This window comes from Triturus cristatus, chromosome 2_2 (genome assembly GCF_964204655.1).
Source record: "Triturus cristatus chromosome 2_2, aTriCri1.1, whole genome shotgun sequence".
NCBI classification, from domain to species: Eukaryota; Metazoa; Chordata; class Amphibia; order Caudata; family Salamandridae; genus Triturus; species Triturus cristatus.
Genome location: NC_140582.1, coordinates 214,549,588 through 214,565,446, shown reverse-complemented (window position 1 = coordinate 214,565,446; position 15,859 = coordinate 214,549,588). Strand labels below are relative to the sequence as shown.

The window sequence follows — 15,859 nt, the reverse complement described above, 5'->3', positions numbered from 1 at the left end:
TGTCAAGTTGTTCCTTAGAACCTAGTTCTTAAAAGCTTTAGACATTAGCAAATCTATAGATATTAAAGCATACATCAGAGAAGAATGCCCCAACTCCATACAGGTGTGCTGCTAAATACATTTGGGGGTTAGGGCTCAAATCTCCGTGCAACCCAAGAGAAAATATTGTATGCAAAATTATTCTCTTTTGAATGCAAGAAATCTGCTAAATTCTAGTGTTCACTGCAGGTTTCTAGAAACAAAATAGTCAATACAAAGGCAAAAATGCAGCCAAGATTCAATTACAGTTTAATCAGGAAATACACATAATCAGGATATCAAATAATGTATTTCAAAACACGAAACAACCAGGCACTTGGGTGTCCGAAGGAGCCAGTAATTGGATGAAGTAAAGTGCTTAAATACAACATTCTAAAAGATAGTTCCTTCACCAAACAGAAATGTGTTCCATTTAAAAAGGTATGATGTGCGCGAATTCACAGTGTTGATGCAGATACAGAGTTCTAGTTCATTTACTTGGGCAGATGTTTCTTGACAATAGTGATGTACTCCTGCACATCCTCTGGGGACCCCAACACAAAGGGAACCCTCTGGTGGATTTCTTGTGGTACTATATCCAAAATGGCCTCCGTACCCGTGGTGGCAATTCCGCCTGCTCTCTCCATGATGTAAGCCATCGGATTACACTCGTACAGAAGCCGCAACTACAAAAGCAAGACATGATTTAGACTCCTTGGGAAACTGCCTTCCCCCATCGCTTGGGAAACAATATTCATTTTTCTGAAGATTACCTTATAAATAGTTCAGAATGTTTTTCACCCAAAGAAGTGCAGCATAGACAAAAGACAAACTTTTCTATTTACTTTAAGGTTAGATTTCCACAACTGTCACCTTTGGGACGGAAAAGTAATCTGCATGGTAATGGACATGTACCCCCTGCCCTGAGCATTCAACTGTACTGATGTCTAATTCCCTAATTCTCATTTTTTATGTCATAGGCAAACACGGATCATGCGTGTGCGCCATGACATAAGCCTGCCTCATGGATTGTGGTCATGTAGGGCCAAGAGGGGAGCCTAAAGCGCTACCCTCATAGTAGTAGAAGGCTTCATCATTCAACAGGAGTTAAGCATGAGAGTAGTGGTGGCAACATACCGTATAGTGGTCAATAGGAGTGAACAGGTCCTTTTTAACCTGTGCCACTGGAGTGATGCCAACAGGCCCACTCAACTTTTTAAAGATCCGCGGCAGAGTGCTTAACTCACCGTTGGCCTACATCAGTTAGATGTGAAATCTGCACAGTGCAGGAGTGTTGACTATGCACTGGTTGTATGAGTGCCTGGGATGGGTACAGTACAGGGATAGAGTAGTGCTGTGCAGTGCATGCATAGTCAATGCATGTACTTAGTATGTGTACCTGAGAGGACTACACTACATGAAGGGGGTAGTGTTATGCAGCGCGCACAAGGTGAATGTGTGTGCTGGCTGTATGCCTGAAAGTGAAACAATGCAGAAAGGCTACAGTACTGAGCAGTGTGCAGAGTGAATGTGTGTTCTGAATGTATATGTGCCTAAGGTAGCACAGTACATGGCGGTAACAGTACTTGATAGTGTGGGTGCAGTGTATATACTTTGAGCGAAAGTGTGCCTGGAATGATGCATTACATGGAAGACACTGGGTTCCATTTTGGGAAGCCCAGGACTGCCTGGTGAAGACATTAGGAGGTAAAGGAACACCCCACGCTTCCCCCAATACAGATTTGTGTATTGCTGCATTCCTATGAGCTTGGCGGGGCACACTGGAGGATGGCGAGTGAGGCTCCGTCTCTACACTTCAAAGGGTGCTCTTTGATTCAGTGAGAGATCACATGGAAGAGGCCCGGACACATCTCAGGAAGGAGATGGGCTGATAAGGAAATCCTACTGAGTAGGGCTGGGTCTGAGATTCACCTTTTCATGCACATATCACTGTGGCTGACATCCAGGTGTGAACTCTAGTCACCCATGACCTGTGTTGTGGTACTATCAGCTTCAAAGTATCTCCTGATGTGACAGGCAACCTTTCAAGAGAAAATGGGAGAGCATAAGAAACCAGGCCCTTTTGCAGATGCCACCCACTTTTTGCCCCCATTTGGACTACTAGATTCTGTTTCTCGACTGACAGTGCACCGGAGCCTGCTAACCAGGCCACAGTGCCAGTGCTTTCTCCCTAAAACTGATATGTGTGAATCGGTAAGCCCAACTGGAAAAGGACTTTAAACCCCTGACAAGCCCCTAGTATATGGTACTAGTGGTACATAGGGCATGGGTGTTAAAGGGGTGACCAGAGCCTGAAGCACTGTTTGTGCCACCCTGAGTGACCCAAGTAAACTAATGACAGCAGGCCTGCCAGTGCAGACTGCAGAAGTAGAGCAAACTGCTTGGACTCTACTTTGCCCACACCATGTGTGGCAAAGTCAAGGTACTATTTTTAATATATGCCAGCCACCCCTAAGGAAGGTTTCTAGAGCACAGGAGGCAGGGTGCATAATATTAAACGTGTAGACATGTAAGTGCAAGCTTATATGTCATGTCCCTATAGTGGCCTTTACCATTAAAGGAAACTATAAGTGATAGATGGTCCATAGGATAACAAGGGCTGGTACCCAGGCAAACCAGAGGTTGGCAAATCAATTGTTGTACCTCCTAAATATGCGTTTGGTATCAAACAGCTGTCTCGTCACCCCTAACACGAATCTTGTGTCTAGGACGATGTGGCATGCACCTAGTTGGCTACCTTAGAGATTGGCCACTTAGTTGCATTAGCCTTTCCTGGGCTCTGGCTGCCGGCCCACGCTTGCTGCAGCCAAGACAGGAATCTGAGCCCCTGCCAGGAGGTGTAAACTCTCGCAGCAGTCAGAAACAATGTTATGGACAGGAAGCAGATCACACCTCCCTACAGGCCAGGTTGGCTAGTGAAGTGACACACCAAGGCAGTGAGCTTCAAAGGCTACATCGCCTGTGGTATGTAACTAGCCTGCCTTCACAAGGTGGCAACAGTCCTCCCCTGCCCCCTGGCACATTTGCACTAAGACAGGCGGAAATATTAGATACTCCGGAGGTGTGTAACCCCAGAAGGCTAGCCACATCTCTAGGGTGGGCTACCTAGTCTGTACAGTTAAGGAAGACTTCTGCCATTTTTAAAAGTTGCAGAATACTGGGTATGGATATAAACAGTGACATACACCCCTGGATTCTGGTCACCTCAGGGGCGAATTAGTCGCTGGGGCTAGTAGTCCATTGCCACTTGCACCCACACCCCTAATACTCGTACATCTAGGATTTAAGGTCTACCCCCGACACCAGAACCTCAGTTCTGGTCGGACTTGCAACAAGGACAAAAGAGACTTGTGTCTGTGACAACAGGAGCTACACAAACCAAAAGCATGATGCGCTGCACCTGCGACAACCTTCCTGGAACTGCACGAACACAGCTCATCCTGGACCAAAGCTCGTTTCCCCCAGAGAGGGATCCCTTTGAGGGACAAAGGCATCACCAGACTCCCCTGGACTAGTCCCCTGCAACTGCAGGTAAACATATCAGAACTGAAGAATTGCTGTCCATCAGGCCCTTTGAGGGACTGCACAGAAGAAGATGGTTGTGTGCATTGTGGGAAATATAGTCCGACCTCTACGAAGATCCAGATAGCTACTGTGTTCCTCAGGACCTCCGGACATCAAATTAACTTTCTACTGTGCTTACTGCTGCAGCTCTAGGGAACTCTGCAAAACCTTCATGCGATGTCAGCAGGGACTTTCTTGTTGATTTTTTGCACCCTGTTCCCCACCAGCACCGTGTAAGCGGTAAAACTAGCTCTCCCACAGCTTCAGCACCAAAGACAGCCATCACAACTCTGCACCTGGGCTTCCCGAGCCAGGTAAAATTTAACTGACTTTCGTGCCTTGATCCTGAAACCCGCATTACCTTTACACTCCTTGATTGCCACGCAACTCGACCTTCAAGTGACCTATTGCCACAACCACTTTTTCCCATTGACCACAATGCAAAAGTTCTGCAGTAGTCAATTGCTGCGCTTTATGTTTTCTTCTAAAATCCATAAGTCCGGTACATGTATCTGATCTCATTAATTTTGGTGTCTTCATTTAAAGATAAAATCTGCTTTATTTTTTATAAATTGGTGTTGGATTTCTTTCCAGTCATGTCAATTAATTATCGTCCATGTTGGTACTCTGAAATGTTTAACACATGGTCCTCTAGTAAAGCCTGAATTCTCTTTGCCAGTTTACAAGGATTGAGCTAAGGATTTAGTATTGTGAATCCAAGGACCAGCGTTGGTGTATTGTGAGTATTGCATGGTGAGGCCCAGCCAGCATCACCACGTTTGAAGTGAAGTATGCGCCAGGAGTGAGGAACATAAATGCTGATTGTCTGTCACAGTTACACCAGGAAAATGAGGAGGAATGGATGGTGGCTAACATAATGGATACTAAAGTCAAAGCAGTGACTGAGAAGGAGTTGAAAGACGCTATTGCAAGGGATACAGAGATGCAGACACTTGAGAGGTATACCCGAGGTGTGGACCAAGTTAGAGGGTGGTGTTAAGGAGCTGACAAACTATAAAGATGTGTGGTCAGAGTTGTACATCAGGAGGGGAGTCATCAGGAGGAGAAACAGATTCGTAATGCCTAAGGATATAAGACAGAGTATTGGGTGCACTGCATGAAGGGCATGTGGGCATGCCAGAAATGAAAAGAAAAATATGGGAAGATTTCTGGTGGCCCGGAGTTGATGGTGATATTGAAAGGTCTTTTAGAAACTGCAGGAGTTGTGCATGCAACGACAAAACGCACGTGGTAATGGAGACACCAGTAGTCAGTGTTCCATTTCCTTGCAAACCTAGGCAAAATGTTGCTATTGGACATCAGTGGATCGTTTGAAAACGAATGCAGTGGGAGGAAGTTTGCTATAGTAATGGTGGACTACCATTCTAAGTGCCCAGAAGTAAGCATGGTAAATGAGGTAAAGTCATGAGATCCTGCAAAAACGTAGTAAATGTATTGCAGTCTGGTTTCAGGCAAAACTCCGACACAGAATAAGTCACAGAAACAAGTTACGAATTGATGACAGCCTGCTCACCTTTCCTTTGGGACTCTTTGAGTTGGCAGGATACAAAAAGATCCCTCCGTAGACCAGTGTGCGATGGACATCTGCCACCATCGAGCCTACATATCTGCTGCCGTAAGGTGAGCTGCCGTCCTGTAAAAGGTAACCAACATAAATGAATAGTGAAGCTACATGTACTCATTTAGGAGTCTTAATCTTTATTTCGGCCCAATATGGGTAAAGTTAGTTTCTAATGAAACTAAAATAAGCCACTAGACCGCATCGAGAAATCAATTTCTTGGACCATAATTGTGGCCCTATATGTGTTTTCTGTATCACATTTACTTTGGTTCAGTTTGCATGGCACATTTTGTCAAACAGGAAAAAGTTACTCGAAAACGACCACATCGGCTTTAATCTATTGACCTACCTACTTTACATGAGCTCTCGCCCTTCTGTTAAGAGCCCTGCTGCTCACTAGATCTGAACTATTTAAATAGTATATTTGAACAAAAGCAATACAAGAGCATTTCAGCCAACAACGATGTATATAGCAACAGCTAAAAAAGTAATATTTGGTGGATAAAACTTAATAGTATTCCTGGTACTGGCAAGTGAGCACTAACACAAGGCACAGCGAGCGTTAAAATATCTGTACATACAAAGGGATGTGGTGGACACAGAATCAGGTCTTTGGGCACGAAGGGAGGAGAAAAGTGAGATAATGGTTAGTCAATATTACCTTCTTGTTTGAGAAGAAATGTTTTTAGAGCAATCTTAAAAGTGGAGACAGAGGAGATGTTGGGAAAGTAAAACAAGCAAGGTAACCGCTGAAATGCGAAGGGCGAGAGACTCCCGTCCTACACGTTACCTTCGCAGTGCAGAGAATGTGAATATCAAGTCCTCCGTGGAGGTAGTGCTTGCAATGGAGGTTTCCCCCATTTATACCCCCATCAGGATCTGCCACTTAAGCAGGAGCCCCTGACCCCCTTCTATGCAAATTAATGAGGTCAGCGTACCATGGGCACGCCGATAATCATTTAAGCAGAGGACGTGGCAGAAAAGGACACAGGTAAGTGTTGTAGTCTAGTCTGTCTGATCCATTGCTCACCCCACACATGGAAAGCGGACTCTCTCAAATGAATCCCTGCTCGGTGAGTGTATAGAGGGGGGGGATCTGCCTCTAGGCATCTGGGTATTCCCACTCCAGTCTACGTACAGTAGGGAAGGTGTTGGAATAGTAATTCACACTATTCCTTAGTCTAGAGTGCCCTCCAGTGCAAGTTGAAGTAATGACTTGCGTTGTTAAAACCACGATGTAACCATTAACGCGTTGTAATGGTTGCGTGGAAAGGGATGTTTCCCCATTTTAACTGATGTATTTGTTTACCCTCCAAAAGGGAGGGGTAGTCTTTCTCCTATCATCTTGATTTACCCCCTACCTGCGAAGTATGGCAACCATTTTGTTTTTGTTGGCACCTGGGGGCTTTGTGCAGCCCCCTGGGCACTTTATTTTATACAAGGGGCATTATTGGGAAAAGAAGAATCTCCCCTTTCCCATAGTGCCTCTCTGGGAAGGTGACGATGATCCTTGACCAGTACTCAACCCTAGACACAAGAAGAGGCCTTTTTTGTGTATTAGGTGGACGTCTTCCCTTGGCATGGGGGAAAGACACCCCATCCTCTCAAATGACCCAGCCTGAGAATCTAGAAGAGATTCATGCTGCAAAAATGTATGGTGACCGTTTGCCATTTTATTTTTTCATTGTTGGCACCTAGGGGCTTTGTGCTGACCCAGTACATTTTTCTGTATGAGTGCCCCCTTCGTATTGGTGCTCCTCTCTTATCGATTCCAGCCTGGGGATCATGGCTGGGCTCGCAAGGATCCACCACACATGTGTTATTTTTTTGGGTAATTCCCCCTGGAATAGGGACCAAACTTCCCATTGGAGCAACAATACACTTAACAACTTCCCTTCCCTCCTCCAGGGAAGGAAAAATGTATGGCAACCATTTTGTTTCTTTGGGTTTGCGGTCGGGGGCTCTAATACCTCTCGGGCACATATTTTCACAAAAGGGACACTATTGGAAAGGGAAGGCTCCCCTTTCTAATAGTGCCCCATATGTACTCTTGCTTGGGGAATCGCAGCTGGGCCCGCTCCCCTTTGAAAGGAATCCACCAGAGATTTGTTGTTTGAGCAGGTCGGCTTCCGGAATATGGTCAGTCTCCTTACCGCATGGGACATTATAAATTTACAATTTTTCTTTCTCATGGGTGGCCAATCAGGGCCCGTCCTCCTCCACTGGCCACCACTGCTGGGTAAAATGGATTATTATAATTGCATTTCAGTTTGATTTGATGTGTGAGTTTCATCTTGAATTACTTTTGGAGTTCTCAGGGGCAGTTTTATTGGATGACGTTAAGGAAAGACCATAAATCTTTCTTCCAGTGATTTCTGCTGTTGCTATTACTTTTGTATTCCACTTTCGCTTGCACTGCATTGTGTTATATTCTCACTTTCTCCTCAAATCACACACCACTTTCTCACTGCATTAATATTTATTCAAGTACTTAAGCATTCTACCAAGCACACATCCTTTGAGCAATAAAGATTTAGAGAGGAGTCACACATGATGCCTCGAATGCCTGCTGCACAGGCCCTAACTCAAATAACGAAGGACAGCTCTGAGGCCAGTTCTGAATCTGAAATTGCATCTGAGGAAGCGCATTATGAGTCAGAATATGGCAATGATTTTTCAGTTTGTGGAGTTCCATCCGATGACTAATCCTCTAACAGTGATTCTGAAGCACTGGAGTATGCAGCAAAGCATGGTAGTTGGGATGTCCCTTTTGTAGGTGGAAGCTGTGCCTCCGAGACACAGCGGCAACAAAGCTCCATCCGGAGTGCATGCATGTACCTACGCGGAGCACAGGAGTAATGGGCCTTTGGTAGTGCTGTAATAGATTCCAGCCACAAATTACTCCTTTCACTGGAGAGGCTGGATGGTAACTCAATACTGCTAATTTAGTGCCCATTGATAACTTGAGACTTTTTTGTGGAAAACGTGCTCCTGGTGAAAACTGTGCAGCAAACAAAAATGCATGCCAAACATGTTTTGAGGGAGCATGGAGGCTCTCTGTCCACAGCTGTGGTCTCCCCCATTACTTGAGGTGTTGACATTTTTTGGGAGCCTTACACTCTTCATAGGAATACTATGCAACTGTCTGTATGTCTTACGGGTCTTTGTGTATGGTTAGGGTAGCACCCACCTTCTCATCTGTCATGAGTGGAGATCGTTTTATGAATCTGCAGTGTTTGCTGCATGTTATTGATCAGTCTACAGTACTGTTGCAGGACCATCCAGGCCATGACCGGTTTTAAAATAAAAAATCGGCCAGCCATGTAACATTTCTTCGCCAAGTTTCCGGAGATCTCTCCTGCAGGAAAGAAAATGGCAGCCGTAACTCTAATCCTGGTGGCTGATGTTCAAGCAGGATATACATAACATACCAAGCAGGTGAGCTAGGTACGGCATCAAGCTGTACATGTTGTGCGAGAGCTCCACCCGAGTGTGTGTACTGGGAAGGACACCAGTATAAATCCTGCAGGTGGTCCTTCCACATTAGGAATTAGTGAAAAGATTGTGTGGATTCTTGTTCAATCCCTTCTTCATAAAGGTTATAACATTTATGTGGACAAGTTTTGTCCAAGACTACAGCTGTTCAGTGAGTTGTACAATCTTGGCACCGGGATTTGCAGTACAATGTAAAGTCACAGCCAAGAATTGCCTCAAGAGCTTGGTTGTAAGAGATTGGCAATGTTCAATGCATATGTTGACTATCATCAAACTACCACAGGAAGATTAATGTCCTTCCTTAACTGAGTTGGCCGTTACTGATAGTCTTACCGCTGTAAAAGCAGTAGCATCGATTTCCTCTGTTTGGGAAGATGGTGCAAGGCTGCCCAACTGGCATTCTGTCGACTGCAGTCTTGCAACAGATGAAAGAGTCCAACTATATTGCAGACGCAGGGATTTTACTCAGCAAGAAACGTAAAGAAACATTACTATCACCTCAGCCAAGCCTGGGCACTCCAATTTGCTTCAAAGTATACCACACAAAAGTGGGGTTCTGGGAAACTGAGTGACGTGGAGTAGTCAGATTATGAGTTAGCCTGTAACTTTAAATGGCTGTGCATGGCTATATACCTTCCATACCCCATTACTGGACTCAAACGGTTACAGCAAAGTTGCAAAATCTTCCAGACATTTCTCACTCAAAGCATTACCGTTATACACCAGTTTTTATGCCTAAATTAGATTTGATATACTGTGTCTTCACGGAGTCATATAAATAGGTATGCGTTGGTCATACTTATGGCCGGCTTGCAACCTTCATCCTCCATCAAAATATGGAGAATTTTTCATCCGCTGCATTACAAGTGCATTGCTGTCAATGCACTGCACATAACAGTTAAATAGACATTTGCTACGTTTTTAATGCAGTGCCCGGTCTGCCAAACCCAAAGGTTCTCAGTGTTTCTGGAAATGTTATTTAGGAGAGTCTGCCCCAGGATTTTCACCCTATCTTTTTAAATGTAGGTATGCTCACACTGTCCAAGTAATGGGCCACAGGACATACTTGGACACCCTCCAATTAACTACCATACAGTTAAAGGATTTAGTGCAGCGAGTATTTAAAAAAAAATAAAAAATAAAGAGAAGTCTTCCTGAGTCTAAGAAGAACCCTGCCATGTGAAAGCGTTAGTAAAGGTCTACCTGGCATCTGGCACAGGATTAGTCTGGACACCGAGCGAGACAGAGACATGAAGCGATAGTCAAAGCTTAGCCCAGACTTGCTTTCATAGGGACCTCATGTTGGGTGAAGGTAAATGGTCAAAGTATGAGTGACCCGCAGTTCACTGCACTCAGCACTACTCACATGGGTCCCACTAGAAACACACACCTCTCTAACCAAGCATATAGGTCCACCTGTAAACTCTCCACGCTTGTGGGCTACACAAATGCCAGTCAACACAAGGCTGATCCTCTTTTCAAGGTTAGTCGTCCAATAAAGTTCAGTCCTTTGGTTGTCTTGCCTTGTATCTTATTTTTGTCCACATGGCTCTCTGTGTCATCTAGGTGGTCTGCATTCAGTGCTCCATTAGTTTCCTATGGCATTTATCTGCATATTACGTAAGTAAAATGGGGCTCTGAAAGAGTTCAACTGGGGACTAGCTTCAGTCATCACGGTCCACTGACATAGCATGGACACCTCTTCAAACAAATGTTCTCGGTTCCCTTTGATGCTTTCCAGAAATTCCACCTCAAATGCTTCTTGAGGAAACTCAATAGCCATCCTGTGTCAACACGGCATAATGAGCCCAAGGCACTCTCTTCATTTTATAGTCTATATACAGAGAAGCTTGACATGCTCATCACTTTGAATCATCAGGATACCTACACAAACAAACATTCCACCCAAATGGTGATTTTTCCCAGCAATAATGGATGTTACAATCATGGCAACTTATAAAAGGTATTCTACAAAAGTATTACTTCCACTCTGATGGGGCCTGGCAGGAGGCCAGACACTGAGGGCAAAACCTCTACCATAAGAGTACAGTGTGCAACGCCTTCAACAGGCAAAAGTGTGTTATGGATGCATGGCCTTAACTCGGCACCTCATCTATTAACAACTTCAACTAAATCTAATGATCCCTGGGTGCTTGGGCTGGCCTTTGGCTCTGCTCTACAAGTAGAACTCTACAAGTAAGAGTCCAACTTGTCACGTTAGTCTACAGTGTCCGGTGAGCTCTGGGTACAAGCCATACATTCCACCAATAGTCAACATAAAATAGAAGGTTTTTAAAAAAATCTTTTTTTGTCTTTTGCATAAAAAGCTATAAGATTAATTTTCCTTGCTGCTTTCTGTATATTTTTGGGTTGTTTAAGGATCTACTTTGGTTCCGACCAAAGAAAGAATCCATGGCCTTTAGCTGTGTGTATGTCTTGGCCTTTGTCTGATGAGCACAACCCCCACCTTAATGCTTTTGCTGCCAATGTACGACTATAAACCTCGTTTGATATATGCATTGTTGTGGGACCCTCCTCGTCTAGATGTAGGCAACTATGGAGCAGCAACATTTGGGCTGACCAGGAGTTAGCTACATGACCCAAGCTTTGTTAAAAAAAGTATGAATGTCACAATTGCCTTCTTTTTTGTAAATTGTTTTTATTGGCATTTGTAATATCATCGGTACCGTTTAAACATTTCCTTTTGGTACAGCAGTTACATCATTTTGTTAGTAAAACATCCAACACCGTGGTACAACATATATATCAGTATTAATGTACCTGTGAAGCAACCCTCGTGTATCTTCCCCAGTTTAGTAAATACTCTTGGGCTATTATGGCTCATTCCACCGCCAAGTGTTACCGCGATGCTTCTGCTGTGTCCAAGTAAATTATGGGGAGTAGTCATGTTCACCTTGTGCATTGATTTCCTCATGTATGAATACCCTATATGTGACCCTATTGTGTCCAGTTGGTACAAAGTCAGAGAAAAAAGAAGAAAAAAAATCCTCAACTGTATCCCAACATCTTTATGTGCTGTGTACTCCCATGACGTGTATCATTATCCCCTCATCCTGTCTAGGCCTGGCAACAGGCATTCTCGTTTTGGACCCATATGGGACTCCAATCCCTATTCTGGTCCTGAGGTGTCTGTCTGTGATTCCTAGTCTGTCAATTTACGTGTAGCCCATGCCCTTAATATTTCTGCCCATGGTTCAGCCAGCGGTTTTCGCCTCTTCGTGAACTTATCTTCCTGTAACAAGGCCCTTTCCTCCGCCCTGGCCCAGCAGGAAACATCACTTTCCCAGTCAGCTATAAGCGGACTCTGTACCGCCCGCCATCTGAGAGCTAATCTCCGTTTGACCAGAAGCGAGGCCAAATCCACAAACCGGTGTCTCACCCGTTTGGCTTTGGGACTCGGGAACAGTCCCAATAGGCACACCTCCGGGGAGCACTCCATATTACGGGCCAAGACCTTATTGAGGGTTTCCAATACTGTGGCCCAGTACTGTCGGAGTTCTGGAAAGAACCACAACATATGAAAAGTTTGCGTCTATCCTGTTACATCTAGCACACAACTGGTAGTTTCTCCCATATACTATATTCAATTAGTGCGGTGTAAGATAAGTCCTATGTAGTATATTAAACTGCATTAGTTTGAAGGTCATATTCCTTCTCAGTCAGGTGCCTATCTAGGGTGCCCTCCCACCTCTCCTGAATTCAGGGTAGAGGTCAGCGAGACATTTCTATTATTGCCAGATAGAGCCACTTCACCGGATGTCCGGCCGCTACTAACGTCACTATCGATTGGAGAGCCGCTGGCCTGGCCGGTTCGTCCGTGTCATTTCCCCAGAAGGTTACTAACGCTCTCCTCATCTTATGATAGTTCAAGAACTGCCCTGGTGGCAGATCATGATATTCCAAAAAATCCTCCACAGGGTGCATTTCCCCATCTCGGTAATAATCTCCAAACAGTTTGAATACCTGCCTCCTCCCAGCCCTGCAATTGCTGCTGTGTAAGGGGAGGGAGTACTCCCATCTGAGGTATTCCTGTGAGTGGTACGTCTGGTGCATAAAGCCCATAGCTGGTGCACTTTTCCTACATCTATCTCAACATGCCATTGCCACTGCGAGTAAGACACTCATGTTTTTAATCTTCAGACGGGGGTTGAGCATCCTGGCTAGCAGTGTTCCTCAGACAGAGTGAGCTAATAGCGCCACCGTCTCTAACCCTCTTCCATCTAGCCAGCCATTGAAGCTGTGCCGCCAGATAATATGCTTCAAGGTCTGGAGCACTCAGCCCCCCCCCCCTTCCGTCCAGGGCCACAATATCCTTCTTTAATTAGCAATCAATCCTTAAGAATTAAATGATCGATGACCTAGCAGTAAAATATGGCCCTATAAAGATGTGAAGGTGGTCTGACAATAATCCACAAGGCCAAGGAGGAGTGATTTGTAACTGTCACCAAAACTCTGAGAAGGTTCTGTCTTCAACTCAGGAAACCCCAAGTATGACATGATGTCCTTACACACGCAGGCAGCTGCAGCCGATGTACCCCATGGAGCCAAGGTAGTCATCCTGATCTCCCCATGCGAATTACCATTGCAATATCATGCTTTTCACAAGCCAAGCGTGGTGGACCCGTGAAAAACAAATATAAAAATACCCAGAGCGCGAGTACATTTACATACTTCATATCAAAATGGGCATAAATCCAGAAAAGCATACTAAAAGGCTGTTAGTATGGTATGGGCAACAAGGACACAAGGGGAGACCTTGGACAGTAGCATTGCATCACAGTTTGAGAAGTACACCAAATTGGCAAAATGTCTTAACAAGCATTGGCATAGCCAATAGGTCTCGCTTTTGGGACCTTCTAAGTATTTAGTTATGCAGCACACTATCCTTGGTGCAACCACATCAACTGGCTAAACACTTATAAGGTCCCAAAGGCGAGACCTATTGGCTATGCCAATGCTCGATGTAGTTGTGTGTGTGTTTGGGTGGGTGTGTGTGGTTGTGTGGTTCTGACCATCAAGAGTACAGCAGACGGACAAAGTGGCTCACTGTGGAAGCAAGAAGACTCACCTTGAAGCGCAAAATCTTAAGCTGCAATTCATCATACGGAAAAACTGAGATTTGTAGGCAAACACTGAACACTGTTGACAGGAAGCAGATGAACAGTAACATCCATGTTGTGTTCTAAAAGAGGATAACCCTCTTACCCAACTCACCTCAAGGAAAACTATAACCCAAGCTCTTATAACTAGTCGTTTAGACTACAGCAATGTGCTACTGGTGGCTGCAAATGAGGCGCGTCTGTCAAGATGACAGCTGGTGCAGAATACGGCAGCCTGTTTGGAATGCAAACTCTTCTGGCCCGCCTCTGAACCAACAAAGAGCTTTACATGCGCCTCCTATTAGAAACAGTGGTCCGTTTAAAGTTCTCTGCTATGCGCATAGAGCTTTGTATGGAGCTGGCCTGGTCTCCTGGTTAAGATTATCGTTTTATCATCCGAGCAAGAACCTGAGATTATCCATTAAGGCACTGGTAGTTCTGCATGGCTAAGGCTTCTAACAGGACCACAGCATCAGTACCACAATATCCTCCTGGTGCCTCTACGGGAGCATTGTTTTTCCTAGCAACCTTTATGAATTTCACTTGAACGTTCTGCAACCTCAAAGTTACCTGCGTGAATGTTTTCCCCAGATTTCGGTGAAAATTGCGATACTTGCAACAATGTATGTTACAAAAGGTAAAATTGAAGAGACAAATTCTGCATTCATCTGTCACTGAAGCATTTCAAAGTGAAATGAGCTATTTGCTTTAAATAGAAATAAAAGCAAGCGATTTGGGGGTGTTGATTGACATCATAATGCGCACGCTATTTAAATATACATGCACTGTAAATCGGCTAAATTACTTTTTGGTTAAGCATTTTTGTGGAGAGATGAAAGCAAAATACGTTTAATTTACACAAACATGACACTTTCCAAGGTAGAAGATTGAACGAGAATGGAGTCGGAAAAGGAAGGGGGTAGGGGAAAGCATTCACACGTGCTTAATCAAAGAAGCCAGCTGGGGGTAGGGGAAAGCATTCACGAGCAAACAGCAACGTGGACAGAGTTTTACAGGGACAGGCTGGAGGTACTGACACCAAGGTGGGCAGACGTCTACAGGGGCAGGGTGTGGGGGTACTGTCACCAACGTGGGCAGAGTAGAGGTACTGACAACTAGTGGGCATACGTCTACAGGGGCAGAGGGGAGGACGAGCTGTGTGGTGAGGGAGGGGGAGGGAGTTTGCGCGAGCGAAAGCGAAAGTGAAAGAAAACAAGCCGTAGCCATTGCTGAATGCTACCGCCGGCCACAGCTTGCAGTGCATGTGCGCGAATGGTGCACGCGCAGCAGTAATCACGCCATATGGTGCCTCTGCTCAAGCGCGTGCCCTCGCACATGCTGTAGCCGGCGGTAGCATTTTTTGAAGCCCTTCTTACTTAAGGTCTGGCCAGACCAGCGCAAGCGCTGGGTCAGGCGAGACCTAAAAACACTTTCAAGGAATCCTAATTTCTCATGCATAAAGCCACATAAAAAGTCCAACTAACTATTATAGTGAAATGAAGCAACATTAGAAACACTTTGTACTTTTAAGATCATCACAGAGATGGGCAAAATTGATTCACAGGGGGCACAGTAATATTTTATATTCCATTTCTATTTAAAATAAAAATGCATAACATTAATCTAAAAGAGACTCAACTTCACAGTGGAATTTCTCCAGCCATAATAGACCTTTGTTGCAGAAGTGGCCGGTATTTAGGCAAAGTGGCCGGGGGAGGGGAGCACCGGGGACGGACAACAAAATAATAAATAAATAAATAAATAAATAAATAAAACTTCCCTGCATCCACGCCCCGATCTGGCTCCGTGCACTGCAGCCACAGGCTCCCAGAATCCCCTGCGACCAATTCCGACGCTGCATGAAAGCAGCATCAGGATTGGCCTGAGCGCCGTGGATTTGCACTCCCAGGTAGACTGGGACCCTGTGCCTGCTCTCTCCAACCCAGCAACACAGCTGGGGTTGTAGAAAGCTTTAGTGCGCATGATGGTTTGGCCGTCTTGAGACAGCCACCAGACCGTCATACGCACTGATGACGGTGCAAAACACTCCTCCACCAGC

The 15,859-nt window shown here is 45.0% G+C and overlaps 1 protein-coding gene across 1 annotated transcript in view; it reads right to left on the bottom strand.

Annotated features, from left to right (window-relative positions):
• Positions 1-265: 265 nt before the first annotated feature.
• Positions 266-15,859, bottom strand: part of LOC146862053 (fructose-1,6-bisphosphatase 1-like) — a 52,468-nt gene continuing 36,874 nt past the window's right edge. Inside the window, exons 6-7 of the mRNA XM_085641245.1 lie at positions 5,138-5,257; positions 266-704 (exon numbers count right to left, since the gene is read on the bottom strand). Coding sequence (XP_085497371.1) covers positions 513-704; positions 5,138-5,257 — 312 coding nt within the window. The 3' untranslated portion in view covers positions 266-512. The remainder of the gene's footprint in view (positions 705-5,137; positions 5,258-15,859) is intronic.